Below are 19,926 nucleotides of genomic sequence, written 5' to 3'. Positions count from 1 at the left end.
TTTTTATGATACACTCACACTTATCTAATAATGATGGGTTCATTGGCAGCATATATAAAGCCATTAAAGGAGAATTATCAATTGTTAAGTGCCTACTCTGTAAAAGGTATTATGCTAAGCATGAGGTCTTTTGAGTTGGGAACTTAATTAATGTATTTCATGCTTATATTTTTTAACTTTTATTTAATAAATATAAATTTCCAAAGTACAGTTTATGGATTACAATGGCTTTCCCCCCCATAACTTCCCTCCCACCCGCACCCCTCCCATCTCCCACTCCCATTCCATTCGCATCAAGATTCATTTTCAATTATCTTTATATGCAGAAGATAAATTTAGTATATACTAAGTAAAGATTTCAACAGTTTGCACCCACACAGAAACACAAAGTGTCAAATACTGTTTGAATACTAGTTATACTGTTAATTCACATAGTACAACACATTAAGAAAAGAGATCCTACATGGGGAGTAAGTGCACAGTGACTCCTGTTTCACGCTTATATTTTTATTGTTGTAAATATTCAAGGATATGGATTTTCCTCTGGCCACTGTTTAAATGTATGTTTTAGAGTCCTGGATGGAAGTTCATCTCCTGGCTTTGGCCTGGCTTCACCATGGCTGCTGTGGGCTTTTGTGGAGAGAAACAGTGGAATGAAGATTTCTCTTTGTGTGTGTATTCATGCATGTGTGTGTCACTCTACCTTTCAAGCAGATGAAAATAAATAAATTTAAAAATGTATCTACTAAATTCTTATGTGTAGTGTTTTCATTTTCTTTTTTTTTTTCAGGAAATCTATAATTTCTGACTTTTTCCCTTTCACCAAAGGTTGCTTCATAGATGGCTTTTCTTTTAATTTCCAGATGGAAGAATCTTTCTGGGTATTTTTAGTTTAGTTTAGTTTTAAAATTCTAGTTTCATTCTATTTGGAAGCTTGATGTTTAACACCATAGATTCGTTTTGCCTATTTGATTGTGGACACTGTATAAAAGGAATATTGCTATCTCTTCTTTGGACTCCAAATTATTTCTCTTTTCAGAAAAAACAATATGCTCTAAAGAGGCCAAGCTTTTCAGATGTAGCATTGCAGACATTTTTAAACTAACTTAAAAATTTTAAATATTATTACAGTTAATCCATTTAGAGTGGACATATCACCATTATAATTAGGTTTGGGGACACAAAATACCACCCAAAGAGTTGGGAAATTTTGAAACTATCTAAATTGCTTTTCCAAATGTACCATTTTTGTCCTTAGCAAACTGGAAGAAAACTAACACAAAATAATGATGTCTTGTTCTTTTCTCCAGGTATTATTCCTATGTGTTTCACTCCCCAAATTCACAATCTACATATTTGGAGTATATCAAGTTAAATACTCTATTGTTACCTTCAAAATGAATGAATCATTACCAGAAACCTAGGTTTTTGTACCATCTAGTGGTACATTCAAATATAGCTGATATATACATATGTACACACACACACACACATATATATAAACAGTTCTTTTTAAAAACATGTAGGTATTGGTAGCCTCTTTGCTCCCTTGTCCCCTAGTGCTTCCTGAATATCATATGATCCACCAGCACCAAGAAGATCTGGACCACAGAACATGTCTTTGAGTAGCCACCCATGGGCAACTGTTATAACAGCTGCAATGCAAAAGCACCCAAATCCAATGAACCCAAGTGTGGTTGGAGTGGATGTGCTGAACAGACACGTAGACCCCTCTGGAAAGCTGCACAGCCACAGGCTCCTCAACACCGAGTGAGGCCTGCCCTCCATCATGATGTCTCTTATTGGTGCAGCAAGAACCAAAACATATGTGCAAGAACATTCTGTAGTTGATCCTGTAGGGAGAACGCTGAAACTCAAATATACTAATACTTCATTTACAAAAACAATTTCAGTAGATAAGAGACTCATATACAAACCATATCCTCAGAACCCAGAAAAAACTGCTGTAATTCAAGAAGCCAGAATCACTGTGAAAGGAGTCAGCCTCAGCAGCTACCTTGGAGGACTGATGGCAAGTACGACATCTTCAAATGCTAATAGAGGCCAAGAAGCAACGGAGTGGTTAATACATAAATTAAATGCTGCGATTGAAGAACTGGCAGCGTCGGCAAGAGGAAGCATAAAGGCACCGACGGCGGCGTCCTTTGTAGAGAAATGACAGCCGTCCGTTCTCTATCAGGCTCCCAGTTCTTCAGGCCAATGTATTTATTTGTTATTGAAAAAGTACAACTATATTTTAGGTAGAATTTTTTAATAAGCTGGAGTAAGACTATGTGACTTTTGATCAAAATAAAAAGACGCAGGGCTTATAAATCAGAAGGATCATCTGAAGTTAGTATTGTCTGAAGTGAGTATCTTAATTCCCCAGAGGTAGAACTGAAAGATTTTCATACACTGGAATTCTACCTGGCTTTGGACCAATCCCAGAATAAAACAGAGCCTCCTCTTCCAAATGCACCATGTGCTACTGCCGTAGAATTCAACAGCTTGCATGAGGGAATTCACTGTAAAAGGAGAAACTGTACAGTTTCAAAAGACATTAATTTGTATAAAATAACTTGCTATGCTAAAAAAGCAGTGTTTTGATTTGGTACTTAAACGGTATTTTTTTTTTTTTTTTTTGGACAGGCAGAGTGGACAGTGAGAGAGAGACAGAGAGAGAAAGGTCTTCCTTTGCCGTTGGTTCACCCTCCAATGGCCGCCGCTGCAGCCGGCGCACCGCGCTGATCCTGGCAGGAGCCAGGAGCCAGGTGCTTTTCCTGGTCTCCCATGGGGTGCAGGGCCCAAGCACCTGGGCCATCCTCCACTGCACTCCCTGGCCATAGCAGAGAGCTGGCCTGGAAGAGGGGCAACCGGGACAGAATCCGGCGCCCCAACCGGGACTAGAACCCAGTGTGCCGGCGCCGCAAGGCGGAGGATTAGCCTATTGAGCCACGGCGCCAGCTCTTAAACGGTATTTTTGGAGTGAACATTTAGCACTATAAGAATATATGACTCCAACAAAAAATATGATTTTGTTACATTAAAGAGTACTGTATTGATTTGCCAAAGTTTTATAACTTAGTAAAGGTACTCCTTTCCTTGGAAAAAAAGTTATGTATGTATTTATTTGAAAGGTAGACCTACAGAGAGAGAGGAAGAGGCAAAAAAGTTTTCACATAAACTGATCTGCAATGGTGAGGTCTGGGCTGTTCCAAAACCAGGAGCCAGGAGCTTCTTGCAGGTCTCCCACATGGGTGGCAAGGGCACAACCATTTGGGGCATCCTCTACTGTTTCCCAGGCACATTATCAAGAAGCTGGAGTAGAAGTGGAGCAGCTAAGACTCAAAGCGGTGCCCATATGGGATGCCAGCATCACAGGATGCAGCTTAACCCTGTGTGCCACAATGTCGGCCCCCAATTAACAGCCCTTTAAGAGAACCCTTGAGTGCTTGGATAATCGTGGGTTATTATTCCATTTGTAGAGTGTAAGTGTAAGGAAATGTTCATTGCATAACTCTTTGCTATTTCTTTGAGCTCTACAGCTTGATTTCTTACCTTGTCATGAGTACAACTGATTCACGTGTGCAATCTGAAGAGTCTAGGTATGCATTGATTACAAGGATAAAGGCAAAAATCCACTTACACTGTTAGGGTAAAGAAAATAAATAACATGTTCATCACTTTTCATTATTTTTCTTTCTTGCACTTCTTTTAAAAGTTCTCAGAACTAATTGGTTTTATTTTTAATTATATATTCTAGTTTAAAAACCCACATAGCATAAAATGTACCACACTAACCATTTTGAAGTGTAGAGTTCAGTAGTAAATATATTCACAGTATTGTTATGCAACGGAACTCTAGATCTTTTTCATCTTGCAAAACTGAAACTCTAGGCCTAGTAATCAGCAACTGCCCATTTCCCCCTCCCCCTGCTTTATAGGTTATATCAAGGGATCACTCAGAGACATGCTTATACGGATGAGCGTCTTTACCAAACACAGTGGTTATCACAAAAATAATCGGCTTTCTCCTGCCCACTACTTCAACAACAAATGAATGGTTCTGAAATAGTGACACTCTAATTTTTTGCTGTTGCTAATTAAATCTCAGAGCTGAGTTGATGCTTGCAACCATTGCCACTCACAAGAGCTGGGAGCAGAAGTTTTGAGACACTCAAAGGTATTCTATAGTCTGAAAAAATTTAAAGTTCATTTTTTATGTTTTAAAGATTTATTTCTTTATTTGAAAGGCAGAGTTACAGAGAGCAGAGGCAGAGAGAGGGAGAGGGAGGGAGAGAGAGAGAGAGAGAGAGAGAGACATTGAGAGGTCTTCCAGCCGTTGGTTCACTCCCCAGATGGCCACAACAGCAGGAACTACGCAAATCGAAAGCCAGGAGCCAGGAGCTTCTTCTGGGTCTCCCCCGTGGGTGCAAGGGCCCAAGGACTTGAGCCATCTTCTACTGCTTTCCCGGGCCATAGCAGAGAGCTGGATCAGAAATGAAGCATCCAGGTCTCTAATTGGCGCCCATGTGAGATACCAGCACTACAGGTGCCGGCTTTACCAGCTACGCCATGGCACTGGCCCCTGAAGTTAATTTTTTAAATTGAAGGGATATATCAAGGGAATACAGAGTTTACCAGGAAAAACTTGCTATGATTCCAGCAGGCTAATGGAGAAAAACACTTGCCTTAGACAGGAAGAGCTGAACTGAAATTCTGGCTCTTTCTAGTTTCTAGCTGTGTGATGTTGGGAGAAATAACTGAACCTCCCACAGCCTTAGTTTCTTTATCTGCAAGATGGGAATGCTAACAGTTACATGTTGTGAAGACAAAATGAAGTAAGTTATGTACTGTAGCTATCACATAGTAGGTGCTTATTAAACATTAGTTCCTATCCTTCTTCCCATTTAGCAATATGTTCACATTTCCCTGAGCTTCCATTTCCTCATGTCAGTTGCATAGGATCACTGTGAAATTTAAATTGTGACAATGTGTGTGACAATAATTTCATAATAGACACCAAATAAATGTTTTTAAAATTCATTTTTATTTCTACAGGAATTGTAACAAATTGAAAAAATTAATCACCTAATGCAGATAATTAATATTTCCCAACGAGAGCTATTAACATTTTCCTGATAAACAGCAATTTGTCATGGATCCTTCAAATAAGCAGGACAAATGTTTGGCATAGTGAGTAAAACTCTGCTAGAGATACCAGTATGCCACATCAGAGTGCCTAGATTTGATTCCCAGCTATGCTTCTGATTCCATCTTCCTACTGTTGTGCATCCTTGGAGGAAGCAGGTGGTAGTGTAAATACTGACCCACTGTTACCCGCTTAAGAGACCCAGATCGAATTCCCAGCTCCTGGGTTCAGCCTGACCCAACCCTGGATGTTACAGGCATTTGGGTAATAGAGCCATGGATGAAAGATCCCCTCCCCTCCCCTCCCCTCCCCTCCCCTCCCCTCCCCTCTTCTCCCTTCTTCTCCCCTCTTCTTTTCTCCCCTCTTCTCTTCTCCCCTCTTCTCTTCTCTTCTCTTCTCTTCTCTTCTCTTCTCTTCTTTCTTCTCTCTCTCTCTCCTTTACAAATGAATAAATAAAAGTTTCAAAAATAAAATATAAGTAAATTCTTTATGTGTTTGAGGCACAGGCCTGGCCTAGGTAATCTCTTGGACACTATATCTGCCCACTGGGAGTTCATGCTTCTCTTCCAGTTGACAAAAAACAGGACAGAAAGAGAACTAGTCTTGGTTGTCAGAGCAGATTCAAAAGAATAAAGCATATTTTGCTGCTTCATAATTATCACATAATTAACCACTGAACAATACCCACTGCACATTTTTCTAAAAATTTTATGCCTGAGTTATATTAAAATGATTTTCTTATGAAGCAACAGAAGCTAATGAAATATCAGTACATTCTTGGAATTGTATTTACAAAGCACATCGAATTTGTTAAAAATGAATTAAAAATTAAAATTAAAAAATGGAAGAGTAAGGTAAAAGAAGTAAGTTAGAGAGAGCTATAATTGTGCAAGAATAATTGAAGAGATGTAGTGTTGCTGGCTTTGAAGATGGAGGCTGGAGGCCATGAGATGTGGAATGTGGACCGCCTCTAGCAGCTGAAAAGGGCAAGGAGGTAAATCTTCCCCAGAGGCTCAAGAAGGAATGAAGCCTTCAGGACATCTTGATTTTAGTACAGTGTGACCCCTCCAGGAGGATTTCTGAACTCCAAAATTGCAGGATAATAAGTTCTTGTTGTTTTAAGACACTAAGTTTGTGGTCATGTTATAGAAGCAATAGGAAACTTGTACACCTGGTGACACATGAGACTAAGAGCAGGGTTTGGAAACGGTGTTCCTTACTCCAAGAGACATCAATTCAGTAGTCCAGAGAAGAGCTGAGGGTGTTAATTTTCTTTTCTTAAAAGAGTTTTTGTTTATTTATTTGAGAGGCAGCGATACAGACAGACATAAGGGGGAGACAGAAAGATCTTCTATCTGTGATTCATTCCTGAAATGGCCACTACTGTCTGCGCTGGGCCCATCAAAGCCAGGAGCCAGGAGCCTCATCTGGGTCTCCCATGTGGGTGCAGGGGCCCAAGGACTTGATCCATCTTCCACTGCTTTCCCAGGCCCTCAGCAGAGAGCTGGATTGAAAGAGGAATAGTCAAGACACGAACTGGTGCCCATATGGAATGCTGGCACTGAAAGCAGAAGCTTAGTCTACTATGCCATACCACTGGTCCCAGGGGTGCTTATTTTCAATAGGCTCCCAAGGAGATACTATTGAATCAAGTGGAGATTTGGAGAATACTAATATGATTCACATATTCTGCAGAAGTAGCCAACTCCTGTTATGTAGACAATCACTTGCTGGCCTAGAGAATGGCCTAGAGAGGTGATTGAAGATGCGACTGGGCTTGACCTGGAGCTACAGTTTGGCACCAACCATAATTCTCTCTCTCATGTGACAATGTTATTGAGCCTATTCAATCTAAAGCTAATTTACCTTTCCAGTTTGATTTTCAGCTGCTCCTCAGTCCAAATGCTCGACTCCAGCCAGGCAAGTCTAACCACTTTCTCTTCATTGGGTCTTAGGCTTTGGCTCTCTCTGCTCTGGAAATTCTGCTATACGCTTGTGTCACCTGGCTCCTCCGGAAGTAGATGCTAAGGAGTTTAGGTTATGAGAAGTTTATGAGAACATGAAGTGGAGGATAAGACTTGTGACAGAGAAATGAAAGAGGAAGCAAGTTCAAACAGGATGAGATTCAGACCACACTGCAGATCTGCCAACTTAACAGGATCTTTGGAGCCATTATGGCCCACTTCAGATAGAAATGTACAGGTGCTAGGATCTCTATAATCTTCAGTCATTGGCTGGAGGATGCCCACAAAGAGATCGTCAAAGCCAATAATAAGGTGTTAATAGGTGGAAGCACCCAATCAACTGCATTCCTTGCAGTTGAATGGAAAATTCTTTCTGGAAGGGAGTTCCTGGCAGCACCTCTCCATAGCTGCCACTAGTTCCCATTCTCTTCTTCAGTTATGAAGACCTTCTATTCTTCTTTGATATCCAGCATAATCACTGTTAGTGCGTTTTTTCTTAAGTACTACATTCATTTCAAAGTAGAGTCTTAGAGCTGGAAATAATCTTTGGGATTACTTCATTTTACTCATGGAGAAATTGAGACCAAGGGAGACAGGGGTTGTTGTTGTTGTTGGTGGTGGTGGTGGTGGTGCTTGTGAAGGTGAGTGATTCAAGATGACATAGCTGGTGAAGGCAGAAGCAGGACTTGACTCCACATGCCCTAAGTCTCAGAGCAGGTTTATAGTAGCGTTAAGAAAAGGCTGTCCATTTTGTTTTGTTATTTATATTTTATTAAAATAAAGAGAACATGCTTCATGTATTTCATAGGTACAATTCTAGGAAAATAATCATACTCCCTCCCTTCCTTTTTCCGTCTCTCAATTCCCCCCTTCCAACATTTCTTTTTTTTAAATTTTTGCAAAACAAAATTTCAGTCACTTGTATAATCACAGGTTTAATGCACCATGAACCATAATATTCAGCAAGTAAAAAGTAGAAAACCACATTCCATGGCAGTACAAACAAGGGGTAAATACAACAATCAAATCAGAAGATGTCAGTTTTATTCCTGCACATTTTTGTGTTCTATATTAACTACCACATATCGGAAAAAAACATATAATATTTGTCTTTTGGGGACTGGTTTATTTCACTAAGAATAATGGTTTCCAGTTGGGTCTACTTTGTTGAAAATTACAATATTTCATTCTTTTTTATGGTTGAATAGTATTCCACAATGCATATATACCACATTTTTCTTTATCCAGTCATCAGTTGATGGACATTTGGGTTGATTCCATATCTTAGCTATTGTGAATTTAGCTGCAATAAGCATGGAAGTACAAATAACTCTTTCATATGCTGATTTCATTTGTTTTTGTAAATTCCCAGGAATGGGATGGCCAGGTCATACGATAGAACTATTTTCAATGATCTGAGGAATCTCCATACTGTCTTCCATAGTGGTGGTACTCGTTTACATTCCCACCAAGAGTGTTTTAGTGTACCTTTTCCTGTACATCCTCACTAACATTTATTGTTTTTTTATCTGTGTCTCATAGCCATTCTAATTGGGGTAGGTGAAACCTCATTATGGTTTTCATTTGTGTTTCACTGATGGCTAGTGATTTTGAGTATTTTTTCATGTGTCTGTAGGCTATTTGTATTTCATCCTTTGAAAAATGCCTGCTCAGTTATTTTGCCCATTTCTTAACTGGATTGTTTGTTTCATTGTTGTTGAGTTTCTTCAGCTCTTTATAGGTCCTGGATATTAATCCTTTATTAGTTGCATAGTTTGCAAATATTTTCTCCCATTTTCTTGGTTGCCTCTTCACTTTGTTGAGTGTTTCCTTGCAATGCAGAAGCTTCTTAGCTTGATGACATCCTGTTTGTCTATTTTTGCTTTTATTGCCTGTGCTTATGGTGTCTTTTCCAAGAAGTCTTTGCTTATGCCGATGTCTTGCAGGGATTCTCCAAGGTTTTCTTCTAGTAATTTGATGGTATTAGGTTGTAGATTTAGTTCCTTGATCCATTTTGAGTTGATTTTTGTAGAAGGTGATAGGTCAGATTCTCGTTTCATACTTCTGCATGTGTAGATCCTATTTTCCCAGCACCATTTTTTGGAGAGACTGTCTTTTCTCCAGGGATTGATTTTAGCTCGTTTGTCAAAGATTGGTTGGCTGTAGTAGTGTGGATTAACTCTGGAGTTTCAATTCTGTTCCACTGGTCTATATGTCTATTTTTATACCAATACCATGCTGTTTTGATTATAATTGCTCTGTAATATGTCTTTAATCTGGTATTATTATGTATCCAGCTTTGTTTTTGTTGTATAAGATTGCTTTAGCTATTTGGAGTCTCGGGTGTTTCAATATGAATTTTAGCATCATTTTTTTAGATCTGTAAAGGATGTCATTGATATTTTGATTGGGATAGCATTGAATCTGCAAATGGCTCTGGGTACTGTGGACACTTTGATGATAATAATTCTTCCAACCCACAAATGTGGAAGATTCATTCTTTTTTGTGTGTGTGACTTCTTCTATTATTTCTTTAATATTTTGTAATTTTTATTGACAAGATCTTTCACATCCTTAGTTAAATTGATTCTAATGTTTTTAAATTTTTGTAGTTATTATGAATTGCATTGATCTTTCAAGTTATTTTTCAGCCATGGCATAATCTGTGTATATAAAACTACTAATTTTCATGTGTTTACTTTATATCCTGCAACTTTACCAAACTCTCCTATAAGTTCTAATACTCTCTTAGTGGAGTCTTTTGTTTTCCCTATATATACTGGATCATGTCATCTGCAAACAGGGATAATTTGACTTCCTTATTTCAAATTTGTATCCCTTTGATTTCTTTTTCTTGCCTCATGGCTCTGGCTAAAACTTCCAGAACATTGAATAACAACTTCCATTACATTGAATAGCAATGGTTAAAGTGGGCATCCTTGCCTGGTTCCAGATCTTAGTGGAAAATGCTTCCAACTTTTCCCCATTCAATAGGATACTGGCCATGGGTTTGTCATATATTGCCTTGATTGTGTTGAGAAATATTCCTTCCATACCCAATTTGCTTAAAGTTCTCATCATGAAAGGATGTTGTATTTTAACAAATGCTTTCTTTGCATCTATTGAGATAACCATATTGTTTTTATTTAATTTTTATGTGATACATCATATTTATTGATTTGCATATGTTGAACCATACCTGCATACCAGGGATAAATACCACTTGGTCCAGGTGAATGATCTTTCTGATGTGTTGTTGGATTTGACTGGCTACTATTTGTTGAGGAATTTTTTGTCTATGTTCATCAGGGAAATTGGTCTTTAGTTCTCTTTCTCTGATGTATCTTTTTCTGGTTTTGGAATTAAGGTGATGCTTGCCTTATTTAAGGACTTTGGAAGGATTCCTTCCCTTTTGATTGTTTTTGGGTAGTTTGAGAAGAACTGGAATTAGTTCTTCTTTAAAAGTTTGAAGGGCCAGCGCTGTGGCACAGTGAGTTAATCCTCTTTCTACAGTGCCAGCATCCCATATGGGCACCAGTTTAGTACCAGATGCTCCTCTTCTGATCCAGCTCTCTTCTATGGCCTGGGAAATCAATAGAAGATGGCCAAAGTACTTAGGCCCCTGCACCCACGTGGGATATCCAGAAGAGGCTCCTGGCTCCTGGGTTTGGATCAGCACAGCTTTGGCCATTGTGGCCAATTGGGGAGTGAACCAGCTGATGGAGGACCTTTCTCACTGTCTATCCCTCTCATTGTCTGTAACTCTATCTCTCAAAGAAATAAAATCTTTAAAAAAAAACTTGATATAATTCAGCAGTGAAGCTATCTGTCCCTGGGCTTTTCTTTGCTGGGAGGATTTTTATTACTGATTCCATCTCTGTCTTGGTTATTGGTCTATTTAGGTCTTCTGTGTCTTCATGACTTAATTTTGGTAGATTGTGTGTGTCCAGAAATCTATCCATTTCTTCTAGATTTTCTAGTTTGTTGCCATTACAGCTCTTTGTAGTAATTACTAATGATTCTTTTTATTTCTGTGGTATCCACTGTTACATCTTCTTTTTCATGTTTGATTTCATTAACTTGAGTCTTCTCTCTCTTTTGGTTAGTTGAACCAATGGTATATCCATTTTTTAAAAAAAAATAGCTCTTGGCTTCACTGAGTTTTTGAAGTATTTTTGTTTCAATTTTGCTTAATTATTCTCTAGTTCATTTTTATCTTAATTTTAACTAGTTTTTTTTAACAGATTTGTTCATAGCACTCCAAGAACATAATGAGAAGGGAATATCATTATGTTCTTTTCTAGTTTTAATTATTTCTTTCCTCTTACTAATTTGGGGTTTGGTTTGTTCTTTTTTTTTTAGATCATTGAGATGCATTGTTAGCTCATTCACTTGATGTCTTTACAATTTTTTTATGTAGGCATAATTTACTATAAACTTTCCTCTTTACACTGCTTTTCCTGTATCCCATAAGTTTTAATATGATATATTGTCATCTTCATTGATTACCAGAAATGTTTTATTTATCTTTTGATTTCCTCTATGACACACTGTTCATTTATAAGCATGTTGTTCAGTCTCCATGTGATTGCATATTTCCTAGAGTTTCTTAATTTTTTTATTTCCAGCTTCATTCTATAGTGGTCAGAAAAGATACATGGTATGCTTTACATTTTTTTTAATTTGTTGAGACTTGCTTTATGGTATATGATCCATCCTAGAGAAAGTTCCATGAAGTGATGAAATTAATGTGTATTCAGCAACTGCAGGATGAAATGTTCTGTATGTATCAATTAGTTCCATTTGACCCATAGTTTAGATTAGCTCTGTTGTTTCTTTGTTTGTTTTCTGTGTAGTTGATCTACACATTGATTAAAGTGGGCTGTTGAAGTTCCACATTACTCTTGGAAGGCAGCTGTGCTCACCACTATAACACCAGTGCTGATGTCCTCCCATTATTATTGTATTGGAATCTATATCTCCCTTTAGATCCATTAACATTTATTTTGTTTCTTTCTTTATTTGAGAGGTAGAGCTACAGATGGAAAGAGTGAGAACCAGGAATAAACCACCCACTGGTTTATTCCCCAGATGGCCACAACGGCCTGAGCTAGGCCTATCTAAAGCCAGGAGCCAGGAGCCAGGATCTTCCTCCAGGTCTCCCACATGGATAGAGGGGCCCAAGCACTTGGGCTATCACCCACTGCTTTTCCAAGCCATGGACAGAGACCTGGATTGAAAAAGGAGCGCCTGGTACATGAACTGGCACCCATATGGGATGCCAGTGCCCAAGGCAGAGGCTTAGCCTACTATACCAGTCCCAACATTTGTTTTAAATAGGCAGGAGCCCTGGCAATGGATGCATTTACATTTACTATAGTCACTTCTTCATGTTGAATTGATCCTTTAATCAGTACAAAATGTCCCTCTTTATCTCTTACCAGTTTTTCTGTTAAAGTCTATTTGATGATATTAGGATGGCTTTCCTGCTTGTTTTTGCTTTTCATTAGCACAGACTACCTTTTTAACTATCTTTCGCTTTCAATCTGTGTATATCGTTTTTTAAAGATTTAGTTATTTATGTGAAAGTCAGATTTGCACAGAGAAGGAGAAGCAGAAAGAGAGAGAGAGAGAGGGCCAGCACTGTGGCTCACTTGGTTAATCCTCCACCTGTGGCACCAGCATCCCATATGGTCACTGGGTTCTAGTCCCGGTTGCTCCCCTTCCAGTCCAGTTCTCTGCTGTGGCCCAGGAGGACAGTGGAGGATGGCCCAAGTGGCCCAAGTGCTTGGGCCCCTGCATTCACATGGGAGACCAGGAAGAAGCACCTGGCTCCTGGCTTCGGATTGGCACAGTGCTGGCAGTATCAGGCATTTGGGGAGTGAACCAATGGAAGGAAGACCTCTCTCTCTCTCTCTCTCACTGTCTATAACTCTACCTGTCAAATAAAGAGAGAGAGAGAGGTCTTTCATCCACTGGTCCTCTCCCCCATTGGCCTCAACGACAAGAGCTCTGCCAATCCGAAGCCAGGAGCCAGGAGCTTCCAGTTCTCCCACATGGGTGTAGTGGCCCAAGGGCTTGGGTCATGTTCTACTGCTTTCCAAGGCCATAGCAGAGAGTCTGATAGGAAATGGAGCACCCAGGACTGGAACCAGCACCAATATGGGATGCCAGTACTGCAGACGGTGGCTTTACCTGCTACGCCACAGTGCCGGCCCCCAATCTGCGTATATCTTTGATGCTAAAGTGTGTTTCCTGCAGGCAGCAAATTGTCGGGTCCTTTTTTGAAAAAAAAAAAAAGTATTTTTTGAAAGAGGGAGAGAGAGATAGAGATTTCACCCACTGGTTTACTCTCCAAATGGCTGCAACTGCCAGTGTTGGGCCAGGAAGAAGCCAGGAGCCAGGAGCTTCATCTGAGTCTCTCACATGAGTGCAGGGCCCCAAGGATTTGGGCAGTTTTCACTGCTTTCCCAGGCACATCAGCAGAGAGCTGGATCAAAAGTGGAGCTACCAAGACTCGAACTGGTGTACAAATGGGATACCAACATCGCATAAAGTGGCTTAACCTGCTATGTCACAGAGCTGGCCCGAATAGTTGAGTCTTGTTTTACAATCCATTCAAGGGCTGCCTGTTTTGAAAGATTACTAGAGGGTCACAGTTTTCAATTAAATAGTAACTGTAACTGTTGTAAATAAATACTCTCATTACCTTGCTCCTAAGCATTAAGAAACTTAAAATTGGAAATAAAATAACTGAAGATCTTTGAGACTTAATTTATAAAGTTGTATTTAGTGACAAAACTGTAATCTTAATGAAAATTCTATGGCCCAGTTCACTTGTTTAATCACATTAATCTCCAGAATACATAGTAGCATGTTATTTTAAAACTTTACAATAAAAAACTGAAGTTTGTCATTGCATTGTTACCTGACATTTTGAAACTATAAATGGTTTACAATATTATATTCAATTAATTATGTTGAACTAGGGAAATAGTTAGGGAACTATTGTAAACTTATTGTTTACATAGGAGAAAAATAGCTGATATATTCTATTTGGCACTTATTTGTGGAGCTGTGATTTTATTTGCAGATTTTAAAATTTATTTCCATTTGCTTTTAGAATGGAAAAGTGTTTAAACACAAGTCTCAATTGTACCTGTGAATGACATTCTTATTTGGAATGTTTTAAAGATAGCTGTTGCTTCCAGAAAAAGAGAACTGCTACATTTCTTGTTTTGTTTTTTTTTTTTTTTTCAAGAGACAGGCTTCATTCAAATATGTGAGAGTTTTCAGCCTATTTGAAGCAATTTCAATTCATCTAGATTGTAAAGGTTTAGTGTGGATATGGATCTCAAGGGGTGGGTTGAAGAGCAGAGGCATCCGGTGAGCCAGACCACATGACAAATGATCAAAACTGTAGAAAAAAATAAGAATATATTTTATGGGTTGTAGGCTTGCTGGGCTCGACTCTCTAGTTTCAAGATCTTGACAGATCTAGTGAAAAAAAATTTCACCACCAGGACCAAAATTGTGGTTGTAAAGCCAACTGCCTGCAATGCCAGCATTCCATATGAGTGCCTGTTCAAGTTTTGGATACTCGACTTCCAATACAGTTCCCTCCTAAAGGTCTGGTCTAAGAGCTTGGGCCCCTACCACCTCCGTGGGAGACTCAAATGAAACTCCTGGCTTTGGCCTGGCCCAGCGCTGGCCATCAGGCCCTCTGAGGAATGAACCAGTAAATAGAAGATTTCACTCTCTGTGTAACTCTGATTTTCAAAATAAATAAGTACAACTTTAAAGAAAACTCCATCACCGCCTCCACCCTTCACCAATTAACATCTCATAAGATTATCAACTAGAATTAGATAAAGCCACACAAAGAAAGACCAGGGGCCAATCACCTCACCTTTGTGTATAAAGGGGGTGAATATCTCATATGCCAGGGAGTGGGGTAGATGTGTTTTTAATCGTCAGAGTACAACGAGAAAGTGAGTCAAAGTAATGATTTTCCAGTTAGACCTTTGAAAATAAAGTGGGAAATGAAAAACAGAGTGGATATTGAAAGTCAAATATCTAAGCATGATATTAACCAGCAATTGATCTGGACCAGGGCTTTTCTGTGAATATTAGAGAGGCAGAGTTGTCTCAGCAGCAAGAGATCTTTTCTTTCCTCTTGAAGTAAGAAAACTGATTACCACCTTCAGCTTTATTCAAGATTTCCAGGGATTTGTATGGAAATGTTATCGGATCACCCTAGGCTACCTATGATGTCATCTCTATCAGAATCACTTCCTTTTTTCCATACACAGAAGATTAAGAGTTCACTTCTGATGATACAGATGAATATTTGTAGGACAAATAGATAAACATACACTTGTAGAATTATGTAACACAAGTGCAAGAATCAGCCTCCACTTTGAAATTCTCAAACCATCATCTAAAAAGCACATGGCTTTTGAAGGTAAACAACATTGAGGGGTAATATACTAATTCATTTTTTTCCTCTTACTAAATTTAGGAAACACATGTAACACACTGGAAAAACTGCTCTTGAGACAGGAGAATTGCAGTATTACTGCCAAGATCATCAATTCACTAATGCAAGTGTTGTGGTCTTTATTTACATAGCAGTTGGGAGAGGAAAATATCTAAGAGGCATGCTGACATTAACCCTTGATATTATTGTTGTGGAAGGTAAAGAGCACTGAGTTCAGAGGCATGCGTTTCAGTGTTGGCTCTGCTACTGGCTGTGTGACCTTGGGCAGGTCATTTACCTTTTGTTTTTTAAAGATTTTATTCATTTATTTGAGAGATAGAGTTACAGACAAAGAGCTGGAAAGACAGAGAGAAACACCTTCCATCCACTGTTCCACTCCCCAAATGGCCACAATGGCTGGAGCTGAGCAGATCCAAAGCCAGGAGCCAGGAGCTTCTTCCAGGTCTCCCACATGGGTGCAGGGGCCCAATGACATGGGCCATCTTCTGCTTTCCCAGGCCATAGAAGAGAGCTGTTTTGGAAATGGAGCAGCCGGGACACCAACCAGTGCCCATATGGGATGCTGGTGCTCCAGGTGGAGGCTTAGCCTACTATGCCATAGCACCAGCCCTGTCATTTACCTTTTCTAACACTCAGTATTCACATATTTTAAATGAAGGAAATAATGCTAACCCCTAGGTGTTTGAAAACTTTGAATGAGATGATGAATGTGAAAGAAATTAGAATTCAGAATAGTGCCATGTGGCAGATTTATTATTGTTTACCTGCTGAGCTGTTACACAGGAATAAGTGAGTTGTGGACGGGGAACACTGATAGCAGGGGTTTCCATGATTGTCCAGGAGCAAGTACTGAGCTTAGAATAGACACAAGGCTGTCTACCAGATTGGAAAGACGGGTGAGTTTGAGAAATCGTCATTTTATGTGGAAAACATGACGAAAGGTCCTGCTGCCATCTCTGGTGCCAAGACTTGCCTTTCTCCTTCAGCTTGATGAAAGACACTGGGTATCAATGTGTGTGGCCCTAACAGTTCTGTGATGAAAACAAAGTGAACACTTCTCAGCCGTCACTAACTCTGAAAGAGCTAAAGGGACATTGTAATGTTTATAGAAATCAAGTGGGCCAATCTGGGAGGCTGTAAGGCTCCTAAGGTGCAAATGCCTATTGGGTATCGTATGCCCAAATCCTCATCCTCGAAGCAAGAGAAGACAGAAACTCAGGCATCCATGAAATGTTACAAAAACAGAAAAAGCCCTGCTCCAGCCACAGGCCCAACCTGGAATGGAGCAGCTTGCTCAACAATTCCATTTGGAATCCTTTGTTTAGAATTGAGGAATCAAATTTTTCAAGTGAAACTATGTCATGCATCAGGGCCAAACTGATTTTTAGCTTCTTTCCAAAGTTTGAAGATGCATGGTCTTGCCCTTTTTCATTATGCTTTTGCTAGGGGAAGAAGTAATGTTGGCCACAATCTGGTTAAAGTGAGAAAGCTTCAGGCTGTTTCTGATAATCAGTTGGAAAAGTAAGACAATCCCTTAGGATGCCACGTGGTCAGTCTTGGTTTGAAGGACCCTACCAAAAGGAAAGTGAAGGGGCTATGGTTTCTAAGTCAAAGGGCAATGGGTGCAGTGGGGAGTGGGACACACAAACAAAAGGGCCTCTATGCTCGCAACTCAGGAACAGTTCCGTTAGCTACTTTATACTGGGAATTCACTTAGTGAGTTGGAAAACCTCTGCTGTAGGGCACAGGTACCAAGGAAGACAAGTACACAATTTTAGGGAGCATGTAAACTTGCTCCTGATTCACTGCTCTTTAGTGGCAGAAACAGAAAAGGACAAGGACAGTATGATATCTAGATTCTCAGGATTCACAGTAGAAATTATGATCAGGTTTGTCAAAAAGAGTTCTCTTCTTTAAACCGAAGTTCAATAAAAGAACAGATCCTTTCTTCTCTCTGGAGACTGGCTTCCTGAAAAACAGGATAAGCATGATGTTTAAGAAGCTGGCTATGAGGTCAAATGTGCCCAGGTTTGAGTGCCAGCCCCACCACTGCCTAACTGTGTGACCTTAGGCAAGTTACCTAAGCCTTTCTGAGCCCTGCTGTGCTCCTGTTGCATGGGGATATCAATAACAGCTACCTCCTTGGGGTATGGTGAGGATTAAATGAGTCAAACTCACATGAGGGTATGTCAAAAAGTTCAGGGAAAATGGAATTAAAAGATAAATTTGTCTTGGTGCAAAATTTTTTTTGGAAATTCATGCACAGTGTTTTCATTGCATGCATTTTCCATAAATGTCAAGAGCCTTCATGTAAAGCCCTAGAACAGTGGCTGGCACACACATGCTCAATAAATGTCCATTGTTATTTTAGTATTAAAAGCAGTGTCTCTATATGTGGTAGTCAAATTACTATGTGGTCAAGTTGCTTCTTAGCTTTGTGGGTAGGATCAAGAATTTCGAAGGCAGAGAATGAGGATTAAGTGAAATAATTTGCTCAAATATTTAGCACAAATGGGCTCTAACGTTTGTTTTCTTAAAAGTATGCTCAGGTCCCACTAATCTCTTTAGCTGCCACTTCATTTCTCTTCACCTCTTCAAGTCTAAACCTCTCTAAGAAGTTGCTGACATTCACTGTCTCTATTTTCTCATCTCCCACTCATTCTTCAACCCTCTCCAACCTGGCCTCTGTCTGTATTACATAAGGGGAACTGCTCTTTTACATATTGGAAAACACTCTTAACAAGGTTCCCAACATCTCTGATGTCACATCCAACAGAAATTCCTCTGTCCTTCTCTTCTTTTGGACAGCTTTTGACATAGCTGTTCACTCTGTCAGGTTTGAAACACTGTTACAAGTTTCTGTTGTGCACCAGACTGTTCTGGTTCTCTTTCTACTGCACTGGCCTCTCCTTCCCAATGTCCTTTGTTGGTGTCTCATGTCCCCAGCCTCTAAATGTGTTAATTCTTCTGGATTCTGTCCTCTGTTCTCCTCTGTATTTACATCTTCTGCCTGTGTGATCATATCCAATAGCCATAAATGTCATTTATACACTATACTATACTGATGAGTCCTGAATGGTTATCTAGACTTCTCTTCTGAATTCCACACTTACATATAAAACTGTTGAAATGGTATATTCACTTGACTGTTTTATGGGTGCCTTTAGATTCACATGATCAAACAGAATGGTGTTGTCTGATAGTCTTTACCATTTTGATATTTAACACTATGCACCCAGTTACCCAAGCAGGAAACTTAAGGGCTAGCCAGATTCTCCTCTCTTCCTCACCACTCCCATCCAATTAATTGGTAAGTCCTAAGCCATAAACTTTCCAAGTGTATCTCCAGCACATCGACTTCTATCTTTACTACTGCTGCTTAATCCAGGCTATCACCCTCTCCTGTCTCCTAGCCCATCTCTTCCTTTGGATTCTTGCAATTCTCCACAACGGCTTTTGTGATCTTATCAAATGCAAATAGGATTACACTTAAAATCCTTCCATGGCTCACCAAGTCACTTAGAATATGAAATCTAGTATCCCAGCATGACCCATAAGGCCCTGCATCACTTGGCCTCTGTGTCATAGGCACATGAAAGCAGCAGGTCCATATTACTGGGGTAGGAGGAGACTTTGCTTCCCTTCCTTTGACAAATATTTATCTGGATCTGTAGCAGAAAATCTTTCAGAATCTCCAAAATTCCTATTCAAAGATTCATGTGGTTCATTTTTTTATGACAGGCAGAGTGGACAGTGAGAGAGAGAGAGACAGAGAGAAATGTCTTCCTTTGCCGTTGGTTCACCCTCCAATGGCCGCCGCGGCCGGCGCGCTGCGGCGGGTGCACCGCGCTGTTCCGAAGCCAGGAGCTAGGTGCTTCTCCTGGTCTCCCATGGGGTGCAGGGCCCAAGCACTTGGGCCACCCTCCACTGCACTCCCTGGCCACAGCAGAGAGCTGGCCTGGAAGAGGGGCAACCGGGACAGAATCTGGAGACCCGACCAGGACTAGAACCTGGTGTGCCGGCGCCGCAAGGCAGAGGATTAACCTAGTGAGCTGCGGCGCCGGCCCTCATGTGGTTCATTTTAAAATGACACTCATATGAAATACAAAAAGATTAAAATATTTCAAGAGGTGATTATGTCCTACACCAAATCTACCAATTAGGAAGTGGAGGTGAAGAAACCAGACAGCTAACAAAGTCTGTTGGTGGTTGTTACCATCAGCGAAGATTGGGAGACCAGCGTCATGCGTAAGAGCATGGAATTTGCTATATATTCTGATCTTTTTATTTGGAACTCAAGGAAATTTTCC

The 19,926-nt window shown here is 39.9% G+C and overlaps 1 protein-coding gene and 1 pseudogene across 1 annotated transcript in view; one reads left to right on the top strand and one right to left on the bottom strand.

Annotated features, from left to right (window-relative positions):
* The first annotated feature begins 1,602 nt into the window (after nt 1–1,602).
* Nucleotides 1,603–2,179, top strand: LOC100351859 (PRELI domain containing protein 3B pseudogene; annotated as a pseudogene).
* Nucleotides 2,180–16,348: 14,169 nt separating this feature from the next.
* Nucleotides 16,349–19,926, bottom strand: part of VGLL1 (vestigial like family member 1) — a 36,619-nt gene continuing 33,041 nt past the window's right edge. The window contains exon 5 of the mRNA XM_008273255.4: nt 16,349–17,585. Coding sequence (XP_008271477.1) covers nt 17,542–17,585 — 44 coding nt within the window. The 3' untranslated portion in view covers nt 16,349–17,541. The remainder of the gene's footprint in view (nt 17,586–19,926) is intronic.

The sequence above is a fragment of the Oryctolagus cuniculus genome, chromosome X (genome assembly GCF_964237555.1).
Source record: "Oryctolagus cuniculus chromosome X, mOryCun1.1, whole genome shotgun sequence".
Taxonomy (NCBI): Eukaryota; Metazoa; Chordata; class Mammalia; order Lagomorpha; family Leporidae; genus Oryctolagus; species Oryctolagus cuniculus.
This window is presented reverse-complemented; position numbering and strand designations above follow the sequence as displayed.